The sequence below is a fragment of the Drosophila biarmipes genome, chromosome 2L (assembly GCF_025231255.1).
Source record: "Drosophila biarmipes strain raj3 chromosome 2L, RU_DBia_V1.1, whole genome shotgun sequence".
NCBI lineage: Eukaryota > Metazoa > Arthropoda > Insecta > Diptera > Drosophilidae > Drosophila > Drosophila biarmipes.
Window position 1 is genome coordinate 13,649,780 of NC_066612.1, and position 24,067 is coordinate 13,673,846.

Genomic DNA, 24,067 nt, shown 5'->3' on the forward strand with positions numbered 1-24,067 from the left:
AACTAAATATGCTTGTCCAAATAAAAACAAATGAATAATTTTTTGGTCAAATTTATTAATAAATAAAAAAGATTTTCTATTGTTCCAATAATACTTTAATGTAAGAACCCTTTTTTTTAAGTAAATTTTTTAAGACACTACTGATGCTGGAAAGTATCCTTCGAAATTTAATATTCTTTTTATGTGCAAGGGTCTTTCAGTTTCGCCATGTGCTAATATTATATAATATATTAACTAATATTATATAATATATTAACTTTTATATAATATATTATCTTTTTTTACCGCAGAAAATTGTATCCAGTCAAATTCAGACCGGTTTTTTTAATACTTGTTTTCTTTACAGGAAGTAATATTTATTTGTTTATAAAATAATAATTAAACTTTATAAGTAAATGTGTTTTATTGCTGGTCCTTTCAAAACTATATTTTCTATACAACTTATCCAGCTATTCCCTTAAAGGAACACATAAAGTCAACTTTTTTATATATATTTTTAAAGTAAAATATGGATCTAAATCTTATAAAATAATTTATTAATACATTATTATTATATTGTCTATTATTTTGATATTTATATTTTCTGGGAAGACACCAGTTGCACAATCTTTTTACTTGACCTTCGTTCTAAAACAGCCACTTTTTGTTAAAAGATTGGATAACTTGAAAACCTGCAGAAAGAGCAAAACGGTTAATAAGTTAATTTTGATATAGGCATAGAATAACTTTGTTAGGGCTAGCTCCAAAATCACTGCCCTGTCTTTTGATTATTTGTTCGCTATTTGATATAAATTAATATTGTTGTTCCAATCGCAGCTTTCGTTTTATGACCTCATCTTCCAATGCATGATCACGTCATTTTGTTAATAGTCTGCTGGATGAAATCATATTTAGCTTAAATGGCAATAGGAATTACAAAATAATAAGCGTTCACCTGTTCTGGAAGTTCTGTGTCCCCAAAAAGAAGATCTTGTCGCTTGGCAGTTCGTCTGCGCACTTTGGGGCTTTTATCAAACCTGAGAAAAATAGAAATTCGAATGAGAAATTAAATACTGTAGGTTTGGCAACATGATTTCATTATTCTTACGAGTCTGCATTTCCAAACGGCGAAGGACTTCTACTCGTCGTCCTGCGCATTTCCACGTGGGCGGAGTCTGAAGCTTTGTCGTCTTGCGGGATGTCATATGTGGCATTGCTAACTAACGACTTTTGAGAGCCCGGGCTTGCACTACTTATGAGGTTGCTGCCTTTGAGATTTAGGGAATCAAATATGTCAGCTATATGCACGTTACTGTTTTGTGTTAGAAAATGTTGTAGTATTTGCTGCTGAATGTCGTTTTCTTGCTTAGCCTCCTTAAGCAGCGATTCCTGCTCCTGTAAACGTGATTCGGCGATAGACAAGTTGCACGACATTACTATGGAGCTGTCGGAAAACTTCTGAAGAATGAACTTAGCCTCCGCCACGGTTGAGACCTCGTCCAGCAGGCTCTGAATCTTATTTACATCGCTCTGCACAGTGTCTTTTGAGTCTTCAAACTCCATTATAGCCTGCTGTACATGCTCTATGTTTTCCTGAATGTAACTAATGTTGGTTCTCAGGTTGTCCACTTCGTTGAACTCATCTGTTCGCCTCTCGGCGCCTGAACTATTTTCCATTATGTTCAGCTCACGTGAGAGATCCTCCCGCTCCGATATTAGTCGTTCTAGCTCCTTTTCCAGCTGCGTGATGAGCTGTCTGTTTCTGGCAGCGTTCAATATTGTGCGGTAAAGCTTGTCCCATCGATGTCGTGCGGATCGAGAAGTGAAGCCGTCTAAAGTGGCGATTTTCGAAGCTAGATGTGGAGGTGCTCTTTGGCCGGACTTTCCCCGTTGACTCTTGCGCAGGGCAATAACTTCCTCTGTTTTTCGCTTCAGAATCTGCTCCTTTGCACTCACTTTGGCTTCCAACGATAAGACAGCATTTTTTTGGCGGCGCTGTTCCTTTAGCAACTGAGCAATTTCCTTGGATTTACGACTATCCTCTTCTTTGTGGCGGCTGGATTGTTGCGACATCTTTTTCATTAACTTAACCTAGAAAGGAAAAAGCAAATGGGATGGTAAATCTGTACAACACTAAATGTGTTGGCTTACTTTTGTGAATTTCAGCTCACTGAGCTCGCTGCGCAGCGTATTTATCTTGACTTCGTGGGCTTTGAGTTTTTGCTGCTGTCGAAGGTGTTCTCTCTGGGCGTTCTGCAATTTCTTTAGCTCAAACTGCATGTTGCTAATCTTGCCTTCATAGTCCGACTTCACTTTTTTCAAGCTATCCTTCGAAGGCACTGACACAGATGAAACTGAAGAATACAAATTGTTAGGCATTACAAACTCTTCTTTTTACTTGAATTGTTTACCCATATTTGCCAAGACGTCGTCTCGTTCCTTTTGCGTGTTTTCGATTTTGCAATACAACACGGATAGTTTTTCTTCGTATTGCATTCGCATTAGTTCGCATCTCTCGTTGGTCAACTCTAGTTGTTCAATTAGTTTGGTCCTCATTTCGATATCGTTTTCAATGGCTTCCAAGTCCTTCACCACCCCCTCAGCTGAGAATATGATTCAGGTTATTACCAATGTTTAACACATGAAAGTATTATTACCTTCCGAATCGCTACTGCCGGCGTCTGCTTCCTCGGAGCTAACGTTTTGGTTTTGAATTCCTGGCAATGAACGCGACATCAAGAGTTCCCGTTCCCTTTCCAAATCTCGTTTAGCTTTGGTTATGATATCGCCTTGTTTTGGGACACAAAAATTCATTAGAAGTCCCGAAGAAATTAGCGACCCACTTGATACTTACCATCATAGACGGGTTTGGTGTTTTTGGGCGAGTGTGCCGCTGAAATTTCCATTTGCTTGCGATGTTCTTCAGACTCAATTAGTTTACTCTGGAGCTGTTCGATCTCCAGCATGTATTGTCCGACCACCTTTGTTATTTCGACGTCAGAACTATCGTTACCAATCCACTTATTGGAATCCAGTTTTATTTTAAGCTCCGCATTTCTTTCGGTCAAAGTGACAACTGTGTTTTGTAGCGATTTGAGCCGCTGCTGCAGTCGTTTGATTTCCGATAGAAGCAGTGTATTCTCATTAAATGTATCCGAAATTGTTGTGTTTCCTTCGCAATCCACCACAAGCTTGCCCTGTAGAACATATAAGTATTTTCAATTACAAAATTAATCCCATCCTTAACCAAATAAATATATCACCTGTTTGTACTCTAACAACTCCATCTGCAATGCTGCAATTTCTCTTCGTAGCTGGGAGATCGTTCGAGAACTCTGATCTTGGTTTATCTTGACTTTGTTCTTGATATTCCTTGCGCGGTTCGCGTACTTCAAGGTATTCAAGGTTTCCATAAAGTCTCGATCGCTTGGCGAGACGCAGGCGATCATTAAAGTTTGACTATTGCCGCCCAACGAGTCCTGGAGAAGGCGGGTCAATTTCGAGTCCCGATACGGTACGTGCAAAGCTCTCTTGGACTTGTCTCCGAGTGCCGAGATACAATTGCCTAGGGCAAGTAACCCGCAGTTGATGGATATGCCCTCGCGGGCTCGTTCGCCCGTGGCCTGGGTTCTTTTGAGCCTTTCGGAGCCAGCCAGATCGACAAAGTGGAACTTCGAAGTTAGGGTTTCCAAATCGTTATCCGACCCATTGTCATTCGGGGCAAGTAATCGTTGTCTGCGCACGAAAATCGTGAACAAAGCGTGAGATCGCGACGACTGATCGTTCATTTTCGTTGAGGCAGTGGTGCGAGCTAAGGCTCCTTGCTGGAGGTACCTAAAAAATAATACAAAATTTACATTTATAAATTGCAAGTAATAATGACGAACTTAACATACTTTAAGGCATCTTGAGGTTGAAAGATCGGCTTTATTGAGGCCCCAGATATGGTTATTTGTCCGCTGGCATCTTCGTGTATCTTAAAATTGCTATTCTTGTTGAATGGGTCCAACAGGTCAAATATGTCCTCGTTGTATAGTTCGATGTACTGAACAGCCAGACTGAACTGCGGACTTCCACCAGCCGCTGGGCGTTCTGGGCCAGAGCTGGAGGCTTCCAGCTGTTCGATACCACTGAATATGTGGCGAACCGCCCGTGGAATAATGCCAAGCAGAGCGGACTCGGATGACTCGGATTCATGGTCAAATCCAGTGCCCATCGTGTAGGTCTTGCCAGATCCTGTTTGTCCGTAAGCCAGAACGGTGGCGTTATAGCCATGCAGCGTGCTATCCACCAGCCGCTCCACGCATTCCGAGTATATATCACACTACGATTGCAAATCATGGTGAAATAAGTTAGAATGCGGAAAATACTTCAAATTTGCATCTTTACCTGATTGGAATTGGTGTCAAAGACATAGTCGAAGGTAAAGGCTTTGTCCGACCCAAGAAAAATCTGAGGTTCGCCAAAGGTTACTGTCGTGCAAATGCGACACATATCTATTAGCTCCCTTGAGTTTTGAGGTCGGATTCTGAAATACCAAAGGAGATTGGAGGAGAATTGTATTGTAAATAATAATTAAGAGTTTTATTAACTTTTTAGTATTTATTTAAGCATGTATGGTTAAAAAGAAATTATTCATCTTACCTGACAGCAACTCGTACTGAACTGTCCTTGTTTATGAGGTCTACTTCGGAAATCATAATGTAGTTGGATCTAAAAATGATAATACATTAAAATATAAAGGCCAGGTCTAATAAATAATAGTTTTCAAAAAATATTTAAAAACAAGGACACTTCTACCAAACCTGTTAATTCAGCAAGTATAATATAAAAGACAAGTAAGAATCCATTATAATAGGCTATTCAGTTCGTTTCACCTTATTCCTTGCTGTGCCCACATGCATTTAATGGCTTAATCATTACACTTAATTTTAGAGTATTTAGCAACAAGTCAGTTAAGTTAATACATTCAAAAGCAAAAAATGTTTGTTTATGTGCATACATACATATGCGCCTACAAGTTGCTGACCAAGAAAAACATACATATGGAAGTTAAATATGGGAAAAGTGCGATTCTCCTACGCAATTGAAGCGCAAAAAGTAAAAACAATGCTACATACCGGTCGAAGAAAGCACTTCCTCCTTTCTAACAAATCAAATGAAATAAAAACAGCGTTATTTCCGATTCAATTCATAAGACTCGGACGGGTTTGCTCGGCTGTGTTTATGTTTCGACTCGAATCGTCCCACAAAACATATGGTCTAACAGAGGTAATCTGTTCACGGACCGATTAACTTCGGGCCACAGTTGGCGTTCACACCTGCCATTAATCGGTATTTTGAAGGGGGTATTCCTGCACGATCGGGGACTCTGAATTGTTGAACATTCCACAGAAAAGTAAAGCATCAAAGAGATCGATTCTAATTGGTTTATGGTGAGTATTCAAAGATAAATTTTCAATACTTTTCGAACTAGGATCATGTCCGATTGTAACGTCAGTTCTGAGTTATACTTTAAAATAAAAATATTTAAATTTCATTATTTGGGAAAATTTAAGAATGACATAATAGTTGTAGGCTAAAACATAACATCTAAATTGAGATGCCAAACAAATAATCCCCTAAAAATTCGAAATATTTTGACATCTTTCAAATCTAACAGGAACTACCATCATCTTTTTTTGGGCGATTTCAAACTATTATTTTATTAAATAATTTTATTAATGGGCTAAAAAAGCTAAAATAAAGAACTTTTTTTTATGATTTTAAGGTGAGTGACACGTTCTTAGATAACAAAATATTTTAGTTATGAAAAAACTCTTGATTTGAATTATCCAACAAACTTGAATTGCTGCAAATAGTTGTCAACATTTTTAGAACTAAAAATGTCCCACTTTTTTGTTCGTTGTTAGTAAAATATAAACGAGGTTAAAATAATAAAATAAATAACTTCGAACATACTTTTAATGTAGATAACAAGATAACAGGCTGCCAATGGAGTGTGTATGGAAATGCTTGTAAACAGCTGGTCAAAATTGAACTCTTTAACAGTTTAAGGAATATGTGTTTACTATGATTGATCATAAAACCATTTTCATTTTAAGTCCATTAAACCACAGTAGGATGGAATTTTTATCGAAGTACCTTCTGAAATTGTTTGCAGGAGAATAAAAACTTACATCGAACATATAAGTCAGATGGTGTCCTTTAAAATGCATTTTTTAAGTAAATTAAAATGTATATAATAGTAAGACAACTGCCGATAGGTATGGCACTACGGGCGAACCGAAAGGAGTGCCCCTATTTTTTATCGAGACTGTCGAAAATTAGATTTCCATTTTTGCATTGATAATTTCGCAAATGCATACCATCTTTCGGGGTCCATTGCTTTTTCGCCGACTCTGCCAAACAGTTGTACCCAGAGCACTGCCCAAGAGCCACATTCATCGAGAATTGCCTTTGACTTGTGAGTACATATATCTTTAAAAAGCCTTCCCAGCCGGCTTGCATGTGCTTCGAGGAGAAATAGTTATGTACGTGTATATCTATACATAATGCCAGATACCAGAACCATCATGACCAGCACTTTGTCCAAGAATCTCGCGTATCCCGTTGCGCGGAAGGATGAAACTGTGGAGGAGGACTTCCATGGCACCCTGGTAAAGGATGTGTACCGTTGGCTAGAAGATCCGGATTCCACGGAGACCGAGGAGTTCGTCAACGCCCAGAACAGCATAAGCCGGCCGTTTCTAGAAAATGGTGACGAGTGGAAAAAACTCAACTCCAAGCTCACCAAGCTGTGGAACTACCCCAAGTACGGATGCCCCATGCGGTATGGCAACTACTACTACTACTTTATGAACACCGGCCTGCAGAACCAAAGTGTCATGTATCAGCAAAAATCGCTGGGCGATGAAAGTGAAAGTAAAGTCTTCCTGGACCCGAACACTTTGTCTGAGGACGGCACCATTGCCCTGACCCAAAAGGCCTTCTCCGAGGACGGCAAGTACATGGCCTATGGCCTGAGTGAAAGCGGATCTGACTGGATCAAGATTCTCATTCGAGACGCCGAGACTGGAAAAGACTTGAGCGAAGTCCTCGAGAAGGTCAAGTTCTCCGAGATTTCGTGGACAAAAGACAATAAGGGATTCTTCTACGGTGTAAGTTTGTGAGACTTTCTTTGGCAGACTTAATGCAGGTTTTTTTATTTAGAGATATCCCGATCAAGATGGAAAAACTGACGGCTCTGAGACGAAGCAAAATGAGAATCAGAAGTTGTACTACCATCGCGTGGGGGAGAGCCAAGACAAGGATACCCTGGTGGTGGAGTTCCCCGAGGAACCTTCATGGCGGATGTAAGAGTCTCTGCCAAGAAGACAATTGAGAGAAATTAACTTCTAGTAATATCTTTGCTTTTTAGCCAATCCACAGTCTCTGACTGCGGGAAATACTTGATTCTGGCCATTGTTAAGGATTGCCGGGACAACATCGTGTTCTATGCTGACCTGAAGCCAGGCGCAGAAATAAACTCCAAGCTGAGTGTTAAGAAGATTGTGGAGAAATTCGAGGCGGACTATGATGTAAGTAGCTCTCGAAATCCTTTCGGTTTCATACCCATCAGCTTTTATTTTTTATTCTTTCAGTACATCACCAACGAAGGTTCAAAAGTGTTCTTCCGTACGAATAAGAATGCACCAAACTATCAAGTAATTGCCATAGACTTCAACAAACCAGAGGAGGACAAATGGGAAACTCTTATTGCCGTAGGTTTATTTGTTATCATCCGCAGATAAGAATATTTACTATTATTTACCTTTTCTAGGAGCACAAGTCCGATGTCTTAGATTGGGTTAAGTGTGTTGATGCTGATAAACTGCTCGTTTGCTACATTAGGGACGTAAAGGTAATGATCACCTCCAAGTTATTCATTATTGGAGTTCTCATTCTTATTTTTTTAGAGCGTCTTGCAAGTCAATTCGCTAAATGATGGAAAACTACTGCGTGAATTTGATTTGGACATCGGCACCATTGTGGGAACCTCCGGAGAGAAGAAATATTCCGAAATATTCTACAACTTTTCATCGTTCTTGAACCCGGGCTCCATTTACCAGTACGATTTCAAGACACCTGACCAGGCGCCCTCAGTATTTCGTGAAATTAAGCTCAATTTGGAAGGTTTCCGCCGCGAAGACTATGCCGTTGAACAGATATTCTACAAGAGCAAAGACGGCACCAAGGTACCCATGTTTATAATCAGGAAGAAGCGTGATAGCATTGAGCCGCGCCCATGTCTCCTTTACGGATACGGAGGCTTCAACATCAGCATGCTGCCCTCCTTCGGACTCTCAGGGTATGCACTTACCTGCTGAAGTTACATTTGATTTTATAATATCCTGGAACCTCTGCAGGCTTATGTTTATAGACACTTTTGACGGTGTGCTCGCCTATCCAAATCTGCGAGGTGGTGGCGAGTACGGCGAGAAATGGCACAACGGCGGTCGCCTGCTGAACAAGCAGAACGTGTTCGACGACTTCCAAGCGGCTGCCGAGTACTTGATCGACCACAAGTACACGACCAAGGACCGATTGGCGATTCAAGGAGGTTCCAATGGAGGACTTCTTGTCGGCTCTTGCATCAACCAGCGCCCGGATTTGTTTGGGGCTGCTGTTGCGCAAGTCGGGTGAGTTTTGACCTTTTTTGGGACAATACTTAGATTGTTAATAAAAATAAATGATCTCTACAGAGTTATGGATATGTTGCGGTTCCACAAATTTACCATTGGACATGCGTGGTGCTCGGACTATGGTAACCCATCGGAGAAGGAGCACTTTGAGAATCTGTACAAGTTTTCGCCGCTGCATAATGTGCACACCCCGAAGGGGGCCGAGACGGAGTACCCATCCACCTTGATCCTGACGGCCGACCACGATGACCGTGTCAGCCCCTTGCATTCGCTGAAGTTCATCGCCGCCCTGCAGGAAGCTGTTCGCGACTCCGAGTTCCAAAACAATCCGGTCCTGTTGAGGGTTTACCAAAAGGCGGGCCATGGCGCCGGCAAGCCCACCTCGAAGAGAATCGAGGAGGCCACCGACATTCTGACATTCTTGGCGAAGAGCCTGAATGTGGACACAGTCAACGTTTAAGTGGTTAACCATCAGAAAATTGCATTTCTCAAGGTCTAGTAATTATTGCCTTTACAATGTATTCAATATTTCAATAAACTACACACCTGAATGAGATTTATAGTTTTCTTTACTTTCCTAAGTACAACAATAAATGGTTATTATGACGAGTTTTCCTTGTAAAAAAATGCAGTGGAGGTCGGATCACATCATACTTGCAAGTGTCAGAGAAAAACATGATGATCGGGTCTCTGAATCACTCGACTAAAATAAAAGTATAGCTCTTATCGTTAAATACTATTGGGGATAAATTTGGATTTACGACATCAAACTTGCAGCTGTCAAGGCACGATCGGGAAAAACACGATTTGTTCTCTGAATCACTTGACTAAACTAATACATATACGTTATATACAACTCGGGTTGGAGTAGGCTGGACGACATTATATTTGTAACAAATGTTTTTCCTGTTAATCTCACACGTTCAGAAGGACAAGGGTTCTATTCTTCAGTTGACCTAACAAATGAAGTGTACAAATGAAGTGTTTTATGAACAGCAATAGATCTCAATGGGCATAAAATCAAGAACATATGCAAAATTTTTTTTTGATATTTTAAGCTTCCTTGATTCATTAAACACCATTTTTTTTACTTAAACAGGTCTCAACTAATTACTAAAACAATATATATAATATTAAAAAACAACATCCCAAATACATAAATAACTCTCGTATTAAGACTATTTTTAGAAGACTAAAAAAAATCCCTTTCGCTGAACTGGTCACGAACACATCAAAAAATATATTGTAAATTTTGTGTTTAATAAAGGCCCAAAATATACTGCTTGGAAAATTCTCTACGTCCTTCAAGCATGAGCTTTTAAGATGCTTAATGTGTGGCATTAAATTGATTCATAACTTTGTTTTAATCCGCCGTCTTCCAATTCGTGGTTTTCAGGAAATGTTTTATTCAAGATTTAAAAATTTCGATTTTATTGGCTGATCAATTCGATTAATCAGTTCGATTTCCAATAAAAAGCGGTTTGAATTTCTGTGATTGAATGTATTATTCAATTACTACCTTTATTTGATTTCTGGAAACGTACATGTTGGTATATGTAGCAGAATTACTTTTCCTCTGGTTTGCTGAAGACGAAGGTCAGGTTGCACTTGCCGCAGTAGTGACGGTCCTCGTGAGCAGCCATGAAGACGCCGGCGCCGCAGTTCTCACCGGGGCACTCGCGACGGAGACGGTGGATCTTGCCGTTCTCGTCAACCTGGGGAGAAATACACGAGATTATTAAATGTTGAGCTCATTCAAGACTCGTCTGTATAGGGCACTGGTGAAGTCACTCTGAGCATCCAAATCTTAAGCCAAAGAGCGCAAGACCAAGACTCAAGAATTCCAAGAACAGATCAGAATGCTTTCGATTGTCGGTAGATTGTTGTGTGTACCTTGTAGTATTTCAGGACAGCTAGCTTGACCTTCTTCCTCTTGTGCTTGATCTTCTTGGGGGTGGAGTAGTTCTTCTTCTTGCGCTTCTTGGCACCACCACGCAGACGCAGCACCAAGTGCAAAGTGGACTCCTTCTGAATGTTATAGTCAGAGAGGGTGCGGCCATCTTCCAGCTGCTTGCCAGCGAAGATCAGACGCTGCTGATCTGGAGGAATTCCTTCTTTGTCCTGAATCTTGGCTTTGACATTTTCGATAGTATCCGAAGGTTCGACCTCAAGCGTGATGGTCTTGCCCGTGAGGGTCTTAACGAAGATCTGCATCTTGTGTTCCAGTCACCAAACTGCAAGAAATAAGAAAATGTCGTTATAGAATCATGTAAAACATAGGTGGGCTTATACTATAGGAATGATTGAAGAAAATTAAACATTGTTCAGCGTTATTTGTATATGTTTGTTTATTAATGCAAACTCTTAAAGTAGGTAGCAACATTTGTTGGTTAGACAAGCAGCACTGCGTTGATGACGCCGTCGTTCTCTGGATTATTCGTAACCTGTGCGTATTTGCCCCAGACTACTTTTCCCGTTTGCGTTACCAATCCAAGTTCGGAAATGTTGACTTCGATCACAGTACCCTTGGTGATGACACCCAAAGATGTGAACATGGGCGAGCTGGGGTTCTTCTTGACGCCGATGATGGGCAGATTGAAGGTGGCTTTCAGTTCTGGATGCGTCACGTGGGCCTTCTTCATACGCAGACCCATGGGTCGTATGAAGCGTTCGAACTTTGGTGGCTTTCGGGTGAAATTCTCGCCGACGAAGGTGACTTTTGTTACCATGCGCTTCCACGCCTTCCGCTTTGTCTTGCCCGTCTTCAGCACCTTGAAGACCTCTGCGTCCGACTGGGCGCGCACCTTGGGAATGGGCACGTCCCACTTGCCAGCCTTCTCCTTTCGCTTCTGCTTGATCATATTGGATAGGACCTTGGCGCTGGACTGGATGCCTCTGTCGATCAGGTAGTGTGGCAGGGCTCCATCCTCAACCTTCTCCTCCTGCTTCTTGACCTTCTTCTCCTCGTGGGCCTGGATCTTCTTCTTGATCTGAATCTTCTCATTGCGTCGCTCCTTGTTGAAGAGTTTGGCCTTGATGCCGCGCAACTTGCGAGCCTTGCGTGCGCGGTCCTTGGGAAGACGCGCTTCCTTCTTGCGCTTACGCTCCTCGTAATCCAATCGCCTGCCATACAGCTTGCGATGGCGTTCCATATACTCATTCTGCGGCATGGTTATTTGTTAATTCTGAAGACCAGTTCTGAAAATATTCATATGGTTATTATCATGTGGAATGGGGGGTGGTGCGATATATGTTTCCTGGGGAAGCCTTTCCAGGCCATCCACAGATAACTAATAACGCGGAATTTCACTTACCTTAATTTATAAATTTAAATTTCACAAGATGTTTTTTTTCACAATTTTATTTTAGCAATGTGAATTGCCAGATTAAGTTACATGTGCACTGAAATTATTTTCATTTTTCGATAAAAAGAGTCATGAATTGCACTCGTAACAATTTACAAGTGTAATTGACTACTTTAACTTTGTATTTATGCGTTTTATTTCACTTAAACGATACTTTAATCTTAGCAACCCCAAAAACTTACCTTGCTTCGGCAACAGAATCAAAGGAAAGAAAGAACCATATATACAGCGTGACAGGAAGTCGAAAATTTTGAGCACGGTTGCATTCGGAGTTAGCATTTTATTTATTTACGAATTTCGGAATGTATTGGAATGTTTGGCATGAAACACAATTACCGTATGATAATGGAACACTCTTTAAACATTTTTCTTCAGATAAGTAATATATAAATAAATATTGGTTAATAAAATATTAGAAACCCCATAATTTCGCCAAGTTCAGATACACATACAATTTTTCTATACACAAAAGCAGCAGGGAAATTAGGTATCCACCTGAAAGAATAATTAAAGAGTTAAAACGCAATTATTATAATATTAAACTAAAACTTTAAACATGCTTACTGATCAAGATGACAAATGCTGGTAGCACACCTGATAAGCTTACAGGATAAACAGTGTATAGTGATTGACAGGCGGGTTTTTTGATTTGGCGGCGTCGAAGTATACGTTCCACAAATCCTTTTTCCTGGGCATTACACATTCTAAAACAAAAGTATTAATGATAATTTTACTCTTAGAAAAATAAGTTTCCTCCTATTTATAAATAATATTACTTCCTGTGCAATAATTGAAAAAATAGCTGGTTGGTAAAACTCCAATACATAAACAGCTCCGAGATAGCAGCTGATATGAGGAGATCATCAAAACATAATAAGTTTACAATTTATGTTTCAATGTTCACTGTCTCGAAAAAGTTTGGTATTTGTCGAGTGTTTGGAATTTGTATATTTCGGTATTTTCGCTTATATGTTGACTCCTGAAAAAATAAACAAAAACAGCTGGTCTGGCACAAAACGGAGAAGATTTTTTTGCGGAAGAGTGAACTGAATTTTTAAGTATAGAAAAACAAAGTCTGATATTTAGGTGTCACCTTATCGTATTTTTTTGTGCTTTTAAATCCCGTTCTAATTTCTAAATGGCTTCTTACGCTGTTCGAAAAATTTCCGTATACTGGCTGTTCTTATGTAAAATCCAGTTCAATATTTCCACTTCCATTAGACCAGAGACTTCCCGCAAATCACAAATCTCATTAGCATCGAAAAGTTCTGCAATAACTGGGTAAGCGTCAACAACTTCACAGTGAAACGCGAATCCGCCTGTTTTAAGGTATGGAACAGCTTCCTCAATATGACTAAAAATTGGTAATTCATTTGGACTCCTTGAAGAAGACAGTTTTTTCTCAATTAGTCTTGTAATCGATCGATTTTGACTTTCCTTTTAAATAGAAAAAGTTACCTTTTTTTCTATCTTTTTAATTATACTTACTCGAAATAAAACTTTATAGTAGCCTATGTCCTCAAACGATATTTTCAGGGGACTAGAAGTTATTTCATCAACAGTAGCTGGACCTTGATCTGAAGAGCTGAGCAATCCTCCCACCACAGAAGACGTATAATAGTTGTACATTACAAGAGAGAACAGAAATAAGGTCATTACGAGAAAACGCACAGATCGATCCCTTGGATTCGGATCCAATCCCTGTTGACAACAGGCTCCAAAAGTCTGCAGAACTCGCTCGATGCAAGTCGTTTTAAGGCAAAGTTTACCTTTCTTAGCATTCAGTTCATTTTCAAGTTTCCGATTTAATCCTTCTTGTTTTTGAGAGCTATCTCCTCTATGAAAAAAAATGTTTATGTCTATAATTTCAAATATGATCCAAGTTATGCAGAAAGCAGCCAGGGTTAATAGAGAGAAGAACCATACTCTGTCGCTGAATGGCGACAGAAAGTTTCCACTTTTTCCATGAGTGTCCAAATCAGGAGTATAGCGGTATAGAAATGCAGTCTCAAATTTCCAACTTTGATGAATTATATCAAACTCTGCGAAACGATTGATTCGATTGAAAGCCCCAGATGCGGCTATATCTGCCTCGTTTCGCATTACTATTCCCAAAAGACCAAGCCGAAAGGTACTATTCCCCAACCGACCGGCCCATCCCCTGGAATTCCGAAAGTTAACAGTGAAATTGAAACGGTCCCTTAAAAGTCCCAGAAGTTCGTAGTGATACTTTATAAACGCAGCCACACCAGCATCCTTTGTGGGTCGCGACAGAATGGATTCAATTTGTTCGTTCGATATTATGTCCTCTTTATCGATCTGAAATGAAAAGTATATAGCAAAGAGTTTCAGATTGATATCCTTTACTTACAACACTCGCTCCTCTCAGGGTAATTCCATTAAATTGTCCGCGAAAATCAATACTTTGCAAAAGAAAAATGTCTCGAGCTATATTCAATGTATCATTCGTTAGTGTTGCTATGAAATTAATTTCCAACGGCGATTTTAAATGTCGCCCCTTGGAATGAATATCCCAATATGCGTAACCTTTGTCGGATTTATTGACATATGTTATCTGAGCGTTTGGACCAACATATTTTAGCTTATAGGGAAATAAAGTTTCAACCTCTATGTCAACTCCCCAGAGGAACCATTGATAGGTTTTGTTAAAGTACCTATTTTCAGAGGCTTCAAAAAGGAGTTCAGATGTGCCACTACATCTGGCATTCACCAAAACAGAAGTTCGAGCATGGTTTTCTCTTGTCAATATAGACGAAAGAGAATAAGATTGGTTGAAATGTACGACACTCACAAATTGATTTCTCTCCATCAATGCTGGAGCCGATGCTTCGAAATCTAGCATTAATTAGCTTGTAATAAGTCCAATAGACATTTTTATTGTATTCCTTACCTTTGAGTGAACATAAAAACAAGATTGCGTGCTGGGTTTTAACCAAGTCTACAACAAAATGGGTTAAAACGGATATTTCCATATCCAGAATTACTTCTTCTGCGGCGATTATTAAAATAAACAAACAGATTGAGAGCTTCATTTTACGATTTCATGTCCTGCTTAGCATTTTATACCCTCTTATGGTAAGTGATTTTGTTTGATTGACAGCGTGAATTGCAGGTGGTAATTACCGAGTGCAATTTCAATTGAACCATAATTTGTAATAATTGGTTGAGGCTTTAAGGTTTTTGATTACTTGATAAGCAAAATGTCCCTCTGTGCTTAAGTTGAAGATTATTGATTAAAAAAAATATATCACTAATAAAATATAAAAACAATCATATCAAGATTAACTTGGACACAATAAAATATAACAATATTCTATAAACCCATAATAAAACGTTAAATTACAACAAGTTTGATATATATTAACATAATTACTTACAAAATTCATAAAATGTAAACATAATGTTATATTTTTTTATTTGAATTTTATTCCATTTCATTCCATATTTTGCACTTGTACCCAGGGCCCTACTATTCGATATCATGTATCGAAATTGACCCATCTTTAGTTTGTTTACCTTTTTACCAAACAAAGTATAATAATAATCATGTCGTCTTCGTTCAGATATACTCTTTTAAGGAGTGTTAAGCCGTACACGCCCTTCGCTCCGCAACTGACCAAGTCTATGTTGCGAGTCCTCATCCAAGTATCTGTGCACTTTATTGAAACAAAGAAGTCGTCTTCGGAAGTGCTCTCCCTGGCACTAAACAAGCTAACGAATTCAGGTCAAAAGATTCCACCAAACTTTTGTGAACTATTCACAATGATATTTTTGACGATGCAAATCTTTTTGCGATATCCCAAGGGCGCTGTAAAGCATCACGAGTTGCGAAAGTGTCTAATGGACGATTTAAAGTAAGTGTTCATATGAGCTTTTTACAATGACTTATAATCCTGCCCGCAGTTTCACAGAAGAATACGTTGATGACATTTGCAAAGTTTTGTTAAATCATCGAGATATACTCAGCAAGAACTTTGCGGAAACTAAAATGGATCGAGTTAAAATGTCAAAGCTGCAGTGGAGAATTAATATATCCCTTTCTCTAAAGTAAGCAATCATGCGTGTACTCATATTTTATGATACTCAATAGAATTCTTTTACTTGCAGCACTGTACAAATAGATAAACCTACAATAGTCCTCCACTTTAAGCTCCAGAATAAAGAGTATCGCACTTTAGAATTGCCACTATCTATGTTTCAACAAGTTCGCTATAATATCGCAGTTTTGCTGAATGAGTTGCAGACTTTGCAAAGCCGCTTAGCTTTAAAATAATTTATTCAAGAATCATACTATAAAATTTAGGTATATTAGTTTGTGTGTAAATATAAAATAATGTATAAAAAAACACATGTATTATCATTTCCTTTTATTATTATTTCCATCGTTTTCTCATAGAAAAAGTTTTTGCTGTAAAAAATGTATCTCAAATTGATAAAAAATTTAAGAAATTAAAGTAAAACATGAATTTAATCTAGAAATTGCATTTCAGAACAGTCCATTTCGATATGTTGTTCCATATCCACTTCATTCCAACTGTGGCTCATTTCTATCGATTATTTGCCATCGCTGTATTAATCGAATAATTTAACAAAATGGTAAGCAATTTATTTTAGGGTAAATAATATATAAAATAATTTATTTTAACCCCTTCCCAGCTTCCCCTGTCTCTATTAAAAACGGCGCAGAGCCATCCTATGGTGAGTCATCTAGTGCATTACCGATTTTTACACATTTTAAGCACTTAACAAATTTATTTGCATTTAGTTGGTGGAGCTGAAAAATGGTGAAACGTACAATGGTCACCTGGTTAGCTGCGACTCCTGGATGAACATCAATCTGCGCGACGTCATTTGCACCTCCAAGGTAAAATATGAATCCAAATAAAAGCCGGCATGCCAAACACTAAAATGTGTACATCACACATGCATACATACGTACATATGGGTGCATAAACAACGATGGAATTATTGAAGCAGATTTTACAATAATATATCCTTTTCAGGATGGCGACCGCTTCTGGCGGATGCCCGAGTGCTACATCCGAGGGAGTACCATCAAATACCTGCGCATTCCCGACGAGGTGATCGACATGGTCAAGGAAGACGCGCAGGCGAAGTCGAGGAATCGCACAGAGATGAACAAAAACCGCGGCGGCAACTCGTCGCAGAACCAGCGCGGCGGACGTCCTGGTGGCAACCGAAACAACGTCGGCAATCGTCCCGGCCAGGGATACGGAGGTCCTGGAAACAACGCGATGCGCCTGGGAGGAGCCGCTGGTCAAGGGAACCGCATGCCCCACGCCGCCAAAAATAGGAAGTAGTTGCTTGGACCGTAGTAATAAATTATTTTCAACCATTCAAAGTCACGCATTTATTATTCAAAGTTGACATTTTTACACAGTCTCGATAATTTCACATCACGAGGTTTTCTTTGCTTATTGCCACGCCAGCAATTGGAATGAGTTGGTTTGAAGTTAGTAAAATCACTGGGACTCGCATTGGCGCCGAAAGGTTCTTGGTTTCGCACTTTAATCATCATTCATGTGGAGATCGGGCAGGTGAAGTCGAAGTTCAAGTATTATTCTGGCTCCGCATGTGCCTTAATATGCAAAATTTCACCGTCGTTTGTATCATGTTGTTTCATTATATTCGAATTTTATTTTGCCTATATTTACTTTAAGAAATATTTAATAAAGAGTACAGGTAAACAAATGTAATATTTATATGTATTGTAGCTAAACGAATTGACGGCTTTTTAAAAACTCAAGCATGCCCTGAACATTGGCATTGACCTGTGGCGGCTGCGACTGCTGTCCGTTCAGCAAGTTATTGGGCATCCCCATGGGAAGCAGTTGTTGCGGCTGGTTGTTGAAACCTGAAAACACATTGGACGCATATTTAATCGGCTGTTGAACCATCAACGCTTGAGCAGACATACCACTCTGGGAATTTTGCTGTTGAGCCAAATGCTGCAAAAACATATCCTGCTGTTGTTGAGGATGTGGGGCAATTTGGTTTTGTGGGAAGGATGAGAACTGTCTAAACGAAAGTATAGCCGGATCCATTGTAGTCCAATCACTGTTGTTGTAAACTGTTGGGAATAGTAAGTAATCGTTAGTAAACATTCCATTTTGAAACAAGCAATAGAGGATAAAACTAATAGCCTAGAACTTTTCGCCAAACGCTGGCAGCCTAATATAAGTTTACAGGTACAATTCCTCGTTTTGGCAGTTACTTACCCTTGTTGTGAGCCATGGGATGCTGCAGTGAGTCGCCCACGGGTTGTCCTGGGTTCTGGTGCATGGCCAAATGAGCATTCCAGTTGGCAGCCATTGGCAACTGGTGCTGCCCCTGGGCGCCGTTGTTTCCCACCCCGTTGCCGGGCATGTTCATGAAGGGCATCATTTTGCTCGTGTGCTGCAGTCTGGATGCCCCGCCCAAGCCCATTGGGTTCATGTGGTTGAAGCCTGGCGGCGGCATGCGAGCTCGCTGCAAATTGTCCACCAGTTGCGGATGGGGAGGAATTTGGGGCTGTGGTGGCAGCTTCGGCCCGGAGTTTTCATTGCTAATACTCTGTTGTTGAACAACTTCATTTTCCATCAGTTCAGCCAGTCCTTTTTGGGTCTCAATAAAGGGGTCGAAACCTTTCGAACGAAAAGTATTTGATTAAAAACTTGTAAAGCGCCATATTCAGCACACCTTACCTAAGTCATCGTCGACTATCGAGTTTTGGGTGAACCTACTCTGCTGAGATTGCGTGTTAGGAGGCTGGAAAAGAGGAAAAATTATATTATAAGGATTGGAACAAAATGAGTTGCCGTCTTTCGCCCTAAGTGAAGGAATAACTTACCAGATTTTCAAACATTCCCATCATCCTCTGCTTCTGAGGCTGCTGTTGTGAATTGATAAGTCCTGGGATAATTGCGTGAATCATTTCATTATTGGCGGTTGGCGGATATGCAAATTGGATTTTAGAACGTACCATTTTCAACAAAAGGCGAATTCAGTCGGTTGTTCTCCAAGAAGGCCGCCACTCGTTGTGGCTCAGGCACAGCGCTGTTTCCATTGAGTTGAGGCGGGTGTCCATTAAGATACTGATGGTGTGACTGCTGCTGAATTTTGTGAAAATCAAAGAACTTCGACATGTTTCCTCCAAACAGATTATCCCCACTCTGCTGTTGTAATAGCTGTTGATGCAGAAGGGCTTGGGCTTGAACTCTATTCAAGTCGATTGAGTTCGCCTGGAAATGGCTAAGGAAATCTGAAAAGAAAGGTTCACATATTTAGTGGTTGGTTAATGTTAGTGAATGTACACTTACCATTTGCAGGACCATTGATTTGTGAAACATTATTCGCAAAATTGTTGCGTTTTTGTAGTTCGTGCATGCGAAGGAACTCCTCTTGTTGCTGCAAAACTTGCTGGTGGTGATGCTGCTGCTGCTGTTGCAGATGCTGCTGCTGAAGAAGTTGCTCCTCCACCTGCCTGTTGTTGCGAATCATCACATTTTTGAAAGCTTCTTCCCACTCTGTTTTCAAAAACATGGATAAAAAGTGGCATGTAAGTATAGGACATTCGAGCAACTATTTAATAAAGGTTATTATATTAACAGAACCATTATTAAATGCCGCTTAAATACAGATAGTTTTTTTGTTTTAATATATAATAAACAAATTATTACCGTTCGTATTTGATGCCTTTTGGATCCCATCAATATCTGCGTATGTCATGGATATGTAAGTACCGAAAAATAAGAAAAATCTATATTAATCAAAGGCAAGCAATTATTACTATACGGATATTTCGGTAAAATGTATGGATCAAAAAGAAATCGTTGTCATGACAGAGATAAAAATCGTCACTTACCGTTGACCAAGTCTGGTAAATGGGACTGTCGCATTTCCAAATCTAGCTTATTCTTTATTAGGGGAACTTGCTGGAATGATGACGATGTGAATAAGCTGGCCGGGTCGTCGAACATGGTGAGCTTAGACAGCGCATCTGTAACCATCAGATTGAGTAAAGCATCAAGCATAGTAAGAAGATTAGCTAACGTACCAGTCACACTGCTTCCATTCTCCGCCAGGCTTGGGGGTTCGGCTGAATCGTCGGGGAAGCATCTTTCATCTTGATCATTACTAGGCTCCACTGCAGCGGGGCTAGAGTCCTCCGAGGATGTGGATGCTGTCAGAGCCGGTTCGGCTTCGACAATAGCCTCATTACTCTGTTCGGCTTCTTCCTGAGGTTTAACGCCTTCTTGTTGGCTTTCAGAACTCACACTATTGCACTTCTCTTCTGTATAATCACCAGGTAAACTCTTTTCACTTAAGCTACTCTCCGAGACGTGGCCTTCGCTATTTTCGCTACAGGAGCTCACAGATCGTTGAACGTTTGTTCCAGCTAATCTCTTTTGTGGTAAACTATCTTCACAGCTTTCGATTACTTCCGTCTTCTTTTGTGTTATTGTACTCTCGCTCGGCTCAACTCTCTCCGCCTGCTTAGTTACTGCGGGTGCAGGAGCAGGTTCCTTGCCCTTCTTCTGCTCCTTGGCGCTAGCCGCGTGATTGGAGGCCCGGTCTTTTCCGCGATCTGCCCTCGATCGATTGCTAGAGCTTTGCTGCGGCTCCGGCTTCGTGGAAGCTGGCGCATCCGCGGGGGCCTCTGCGAATGTCTCAGTACTTGTGCTGCCCCGCGATTCGGGAACATAGTTCTCCTTGTTCGAGGCATTGGAGTTTGTGTTGCCGCCGTTCTTATTCTTCGACTTGTTCTTTTCGTGTCTCTTCTCGTTGCGCAGCTTCTCCCGTTTGCTCTTCCCACTGGAATTGTTCGCGCTCGCAGTCGCCTCCCTGCCGTTGATGGGCGAGACCGATAAGCTGGGCCAGGCCTCCTTTTGCTGGGCATTGGCTGCGCTCGAGGCATTCGTGCCCGAACCAGACGACGAGGATGACGCTGACGATGACGATGGAATCGCGGCTGATTGGGGATAGACATTATTAAGTCATTAAGTAGCGCTCGGGCGGGAATTACCATTTGCTTTAGAAGCTCCGTTACCATTTATAATACCTGCTGTATTCGGTCCGAATGAGGCAATAAGAGTGTCGTGCAGACGCTTCTCGTACTCTTGATGCTTTCCCTGATGCATTTCCTGCAAGAGAAGACACAGAAGATTAGCTTATGGGACGATTAAAGGCGAATCCGGCTGTTACCTCCTTCGTAAAACTGGCCTCGGGATCTCCCAGTTCATGTAAGTACATGCAGTCGCCCTTGGGGCACTGCTGGTTTTTCATGAAATGGCTGCAGTACTTGGTAGTCCCCAGGCTAGTCTTTATGAGCCGCCCGTCTATCATAATGTTGTTGACGCTTTGAATGGCCCGCAAAGCATCCGAGTTATTAACATATGTCACATAGGCAGAGGCAGATGGACCCTTTAAATGGTAAAATTCGAATAAGCAACAAGTCACAATAAGCAGCAGGATTCGGAGGACCGAAAACGCAGATACCCTCGCAGTTTTATAGGAAGCACGAAGAGCAAATGTTGGATTTCAAAAACACCTGTTAGGGTTATTCTCAATTCCACTCTTGCACGGGCACAAGCGCAGGAACAGAATTGCAATTCTGTTCCGTATTAATAAATATTTAACAAAAATTCGTTTGCTTTCGCTCACAATTTAGCCTAAAAAATTAAAAAAATAGATTAATATAAGGGCTTTAACATAAATTTAACAATTTTGTATAAAACGATATTTCTACGGTGTTCGCTTACCAGAGCAGCAAATAACAAAATGTTCAAATTCTTTTGAATTGAAAATAAATTTCGGTATTCGTTAACCTGTTCAGTTTCATTGAAAACATGCCATTCTTGATGTTTTCATAGAAACCACCTAAAAATAACTGAGCAACTCGGGTATTGGCGCTCGGCCACATGAATGTATAGAGGTAATAAATAATTGAATCTTACAACTCTTACCTGGACCCCGGCATACGTGGTACTTGGATTTATAACGACTTTATGAATTTTCCCATATTTACCAAAATACTCGTGTTTCTTTAGAATCTGAAAGGACAATCGTGAGTGGGTCTTCGGTAAATGCTGGGGGGAAGGTCGCAACATACGTCTGCGTCAGCAAGTCGAGGTGGCAGGCCCACAACGAACACCAAGTTCTTTTGGACCACACGAACGTTGGCCAAGTGTTTTCGGTTCTCGGTGATCTTTTGTTTTCGTTGCTGGTCCCTTTGGCGTTTCTGGGACTTGAAGGCAATCATCTGGGGCACAGAAAATGGTTAATCAGTTCAGTGAGTTCATGCCAAACCCGAACATACTTCTTCCTGTGACAACGGCTTGAAGTCAGCTGGATTCTCCGGATACTCCTTTCGACATGCCGGACACAACTTGTTCTCGTCCGTGCGAATCCTGTGCCAACAGAACCGGCAAATCTGCAAGCAAGAGCACATGAGTTCCCCGCTGACCAGAGGCAAGCGATGGCAGCAGTTACCTGGTATCCACAGGTACAGGGAAAGAAGGTCAGATCGTCCACCTCAAGCGGCTCCATACACAAAGGGCACTCGACGGCGTCATCATTGCTGCTCAGGCCGTTCATTTTCAGGAGATTTAAGGTGGTGAAGAACTCGCAGTACTGATTTTCTAATTAACTGTTGATAATGATGAGAACCAAGCTGTACAAAGTAAATAAAAAAGTATTTCCCATAAGCTGACGTTTTGTATATTGGTTTCGAAACTCAAGGATCACTATCACAGAGTTCTAATGAAGTTATAAATTGCACATTTAGGATGTACTCCATCTGGTAATCCAAGGTCTGCGCCGTACCAATATCTTTATAGGATGAATCACCCCAGCAAAGCCATTATTTTGCACACTACGAAAACAAGTTTTCGGATTTTAGCACCTGTGGCTAGGCTGTAACCGACAGTTTTGGGGGTTTCACAGGTTGTTTACATGTTGGCTGGGGCTCCTTTACTCGTGGCATCGCTGACTTTATGCAACCCCCGCGGATTGTCGATTTATGCTACCTGAAGAAGGTGCTACTGCCAGGTAATTCTTCGGTGCGTGTGTGTACAATGGCACACACACAGGCCCGAGGGTCTGCTCGCAGACAAACAAACCGAAGTGTATTTTTAAATATGGATAAGTTTTCATAACAGATATGAACGAGATTCGCGAATTTACATACGTACACTTACGCATTCTCGTTTTGTGCATGCAAGCTTTCTTCGAAAACAAAAAAGAAAGCAGTTTATGGAGTTTAATAAGCGGACATCTGTGTGAATATGGCGACAGTCAAATGTGTGGGCCTCACGAAGAATTCACAGAATTGGCATCGAGATTCGCAAACGCATTGGAAAACCATTTATTAGTTGTACATCAGCAATTTGTTAACCCACTGTATGTGCACACATATGCAAGCGTTTATGTACTCAAGCGTACATCGTTAACGCTACACTTATTTACGTACACATACAGCTGGGCTTTACTGTTTATAAGTTATGTTTAATCACCAACACGTTTCGAAATCGGTGGGAAATCGATTTTTGGGGGATAACAAGAGGCAAATTGGAAATAAAAACGTTGGATGTACAATGGTACATAGGCTAGGGTATATATACATACACATATGTATGTACACGTAACACGTATGATTGTAGGTGTATGTAGGTTTTTCTTTATTCACTCTGAATAGTTGATGGGTCGAAATCGCAATTTCAAATTGAGTTTCTGAACGCTCTTTAATTTGTTTAAATACTTGGTAGCAAACGTATCAAACGAAAGTACTAAGGCTAAAAATAAACGCAAAGTAAACGAATGAATTCGCCAAATTAAAGACTTCAATTTTTTTCCACACGAAACATTCGATTTTAATCCAGGAATCGAATTGAACTATCGATAGGACAGTGGATGAAAATACCGTTTCTCACGAACGCTTTAACAGCGGTGGTGACTCAGAAATCTCTTGCAGCGAAATTCGGGTGAAATTAACATAAACATCAAGAGATTTTGGGATTA

At 40.5% G+C, this 24,067-nt stretch overlaps 8 protein-coding genes across 17 annotated transcripts; 3 read left to right on the forward strand and 5 right to left on the reverse strand.

Annotated features, from left to right (window-relative positions):
- Positions 1 to 378: 378 nt before the first annotated feature.
- On the reverse strand, positions 379 to 5,258 carry LOC108034182 (kinesin-like protein KIF21A). 2 transcript variants are annotated; one of them, XM_017109000.3, is made up of 12 exons: positions 5,100 to 5,258; positions 4,624 to 4,692; positions 4,369 to 4,507; positions 3,876 to 4,303; positions 3,243 to 3,813; positions 2,834 to 3,176; positions 2,637 to 2,768; positions 2,391 to 2,582; positions 2,131 to 2,333; positions 1,088 to 2,070; positions 935 to 1,016; positions 379 to 871 (listed from the first exon to the last, which is right to left on the reverse strand). In XM_017109000.3, the coding sequence occupies exons 2-12, from the start codon at positions 4,677 to 4,679 to the stop codon at positions 851 to 853; spliced, it is 3,150 nt and encodes a 1,049-aa protein (XP_016964489.1). In that variant the 5' UTR covers positions 4,680 to 4,692; positions 5,100 to 5,258; the 3' UTR covers positions 379 to 850. The 2 variants fall into 2 exon arrangements, with proteins under 2 accessions (XP_016964489.1, XP_016964488.1); XM_017108999.3 differs by having other exon boundaries at positions 379 to 874.
- A 1,022-nt stretch (positions 5,259 to 6,280) lies between these two features.
- Positions 6,281 to 9,219, forward strand: LOC108034206 (prolyl endopeptidase). Its single transcript, XM_017109038.3, has 9 exons — positions 6,281 to 6,445; positions 6,541 to 7,139; positions 7,192 to 7,334; positions 7,400 to 7,559; positions 7,623 to 7,742; positions 7,802 to 7,882; positions 7,938 to 8,329; positions 8,388 to 8,660; positions 8,724 to 9,219. Exons 1-9 carry the CDS (start codon positions 6,340 to 6,342, stop codon positions 9,121 to 9,123), a joined length of 2,274 nt encoding a protein of 757 aa, XP_016964527.1. The 5' UTR covers positions 6,281 to 6,339; the 3' UTR covers positions 9,124 to 9,219.
- A 930-nt stretch (positions 9,220 to 10,149) lies between these two features.
- On the reverse strand, positions 10,150 to 12,317 carry LOC108034115 (ubiquitin-40S ribosomal protein S27a). The gene is made up of 3 exons (XM_017108895.2): positions 12,211 to 12,317; positions 10,557 to 10,897; positions 10,150 to 10,378 (listed from the first exon to the last, which is right to left on the reverse strand). The coding sequence occupies exons 2-3, from the start codon at positions 10,875 to 10,877 to the stop codon at positions 10,229 to 10,231; spliced, it is 471 nt and encodes a 156-aa protein (XP_016964384.1). The 5' UTR covers positions 10,878 to 10,897; positions 12,211 to 12,317; the 3' UTR covers positions 10,150 to 10,228.
- Positions 10,994 to 12,345, reverse strand: LOC108034114 (ribosome biogenesis protein NSA2 homolog). 2 transcript variants are annotated; one of them, XM_017108892.3, is made up of 2 exons: positions 12,211 to 12,345; positions 10,994 to 11,861 (listed from the first exon to the last, which is right to left on the reverse strand). In XM_017108892.3, exon 2 carries the CDS (start codon positions 11,831 to 11,833, stop codon positions 11,054 to 11,056), a length of 780 nt encoding a protein of 259 aa, XP_016964381.1. In that variant the 5' UTR covers positions 11,834 to 11,861; positions 12,211 to 12,345; the 3' UTR covers positions 10,994 to 11,053. The 2 variants fall into 2 exon arrangements, with proteins under 2 accessions (XP_016964381.1, XP_016964382.1); XM_017108893.3 differs by lacking the exon at positions 12,211 to 12,345 and adding an exon at positions 11,978 to 12,131.
- A 95-nt stretch (positions 12,346 to 12,440) lies between these two features.
- Positions 12,441 to 15,081, reverse strand: LOC108033289 (ionotropic receptor 75a). The gene is made up of 6 exons (XM_017107555.1): positions 14,940 to 15,081; positions 14,400 to 14,884; positions 13,517 to 14,347; positions 13,179 to 13,465; positions 12,593 to 12,732; positions 12,441 to 12,523 (listed from the first exon to the last, which is right to left on the reverse strand). Exons 1-6 carry the CDS (start codon positions 15,079 to 15,081, stop codon positions 12,441 to 12,443), a joined length of 1,968 nt encoding a protein of 655 aa, XP_016963044.1.
- A 463-nt stretch (positions 15,082 to 15,544) lies between these two features.
- Positions 15,545 to 16,384, forward strand: LOC108033458 (COMM domain-containing protein 5). Its single transcript, XM_017107794.3, has 3 exons — positions 15,545 to 15,903; positions 15,953 to 16,096; positions 16,157 to 16,384. Exons 1-3 carry the CDS (start codon positions 15,596 to 15,598, stop codon positions 16,320 to 16,322), a joined length of 618 nt encoding a protein of 205 aa, XP_016963283.1. The 5' UTR covers positions 15,545 to 15,595; the 3' UTR covers positions 16,323 to 16,384.
- A 195-nt stretch (positions 16,385 to 16,579) lies between these two features.
- Positions 16,580 to 17,411, forward strand: LOC108033957 (U6 snRNA-associated Sm-like protein LSm4). The gene is made up of 4 exons (XM_044094127.2): positions 16,580 to 16,645; positions 16,706 to 16,747; positions 16,815 to 16,913; positions 17,053 to 17,411. Exons 1-4 carry the CDS (start codon positions 16,643 to 16,645, stop codon positions 17,368 to 17,370), a joined length of 462 nt encoding a protein of 153 aa, XP_043950062.1. The 5' UTR covers positions 16,580 to 16,642; the 3' UTR covers positions 17,371 to 17,411.
- Positions 17,412 to 17,684: 273 nt separating this feature from the next.
- On the reverse strand, positions 17,685 to 23,919 carry LOC108033956 (uncharacterized). 8 transcript variants are annotated; one of them, XM_017108654.3, is made up of 17 exons: positions 23,675 to 23,910; positions 22,541 to 22,721; positions 22,368 to 22,481; positions 22,161 to 22,310; positions 22,006 to 22,101; positions 21,254 to 21,472; positions 21,075 to 21,192; positions 20,106 to 21,020; positions 19,914 to 20,048; positions 19,729 to 19,764; positions 19,369 to 19,575; positions 19,032 to 19,310; positions 18,900 to 18,961; positions 18,754 to 18,817; positions 18,289 to 18,693; positions 17,988 to 18,140; positions 17,685 to 17,924 (listed from the first exon to the last, which is right to left on the reverse strand). In XM_017108654.3, the coding sequence occupies exons 2-17, from the start codon at positions 22,643 to 22,645 to the stop codon at positions 17,785 to 17,787; spliced, it is 3,198 nt and encodes a 1,065-aa protein (XP_016964143.1). In that variant the 5' UTR covers positions 22,646 to 22,721; positions 23,675 to 23,910; the 3' UTR covers positions 17,685 to 17,784. The 8 variants fall into 8 exon arrangements, with proteins under 8 accessions (XP_016964143.1, XP_043950056.1, XP_050740848.1 ...); XM_044094121.2 differs by having other exon boundaries at positions 17,685 to 18,140; positions 23,675 to 23,919; XM_050884891.1 differs by having other exon boundaries at positions 17,685 to 18,140; positions 23,808 to 23,915.
- Between the last annotated feature and the right edge of the window lie 148 nt (positions 23,920 to 24,067).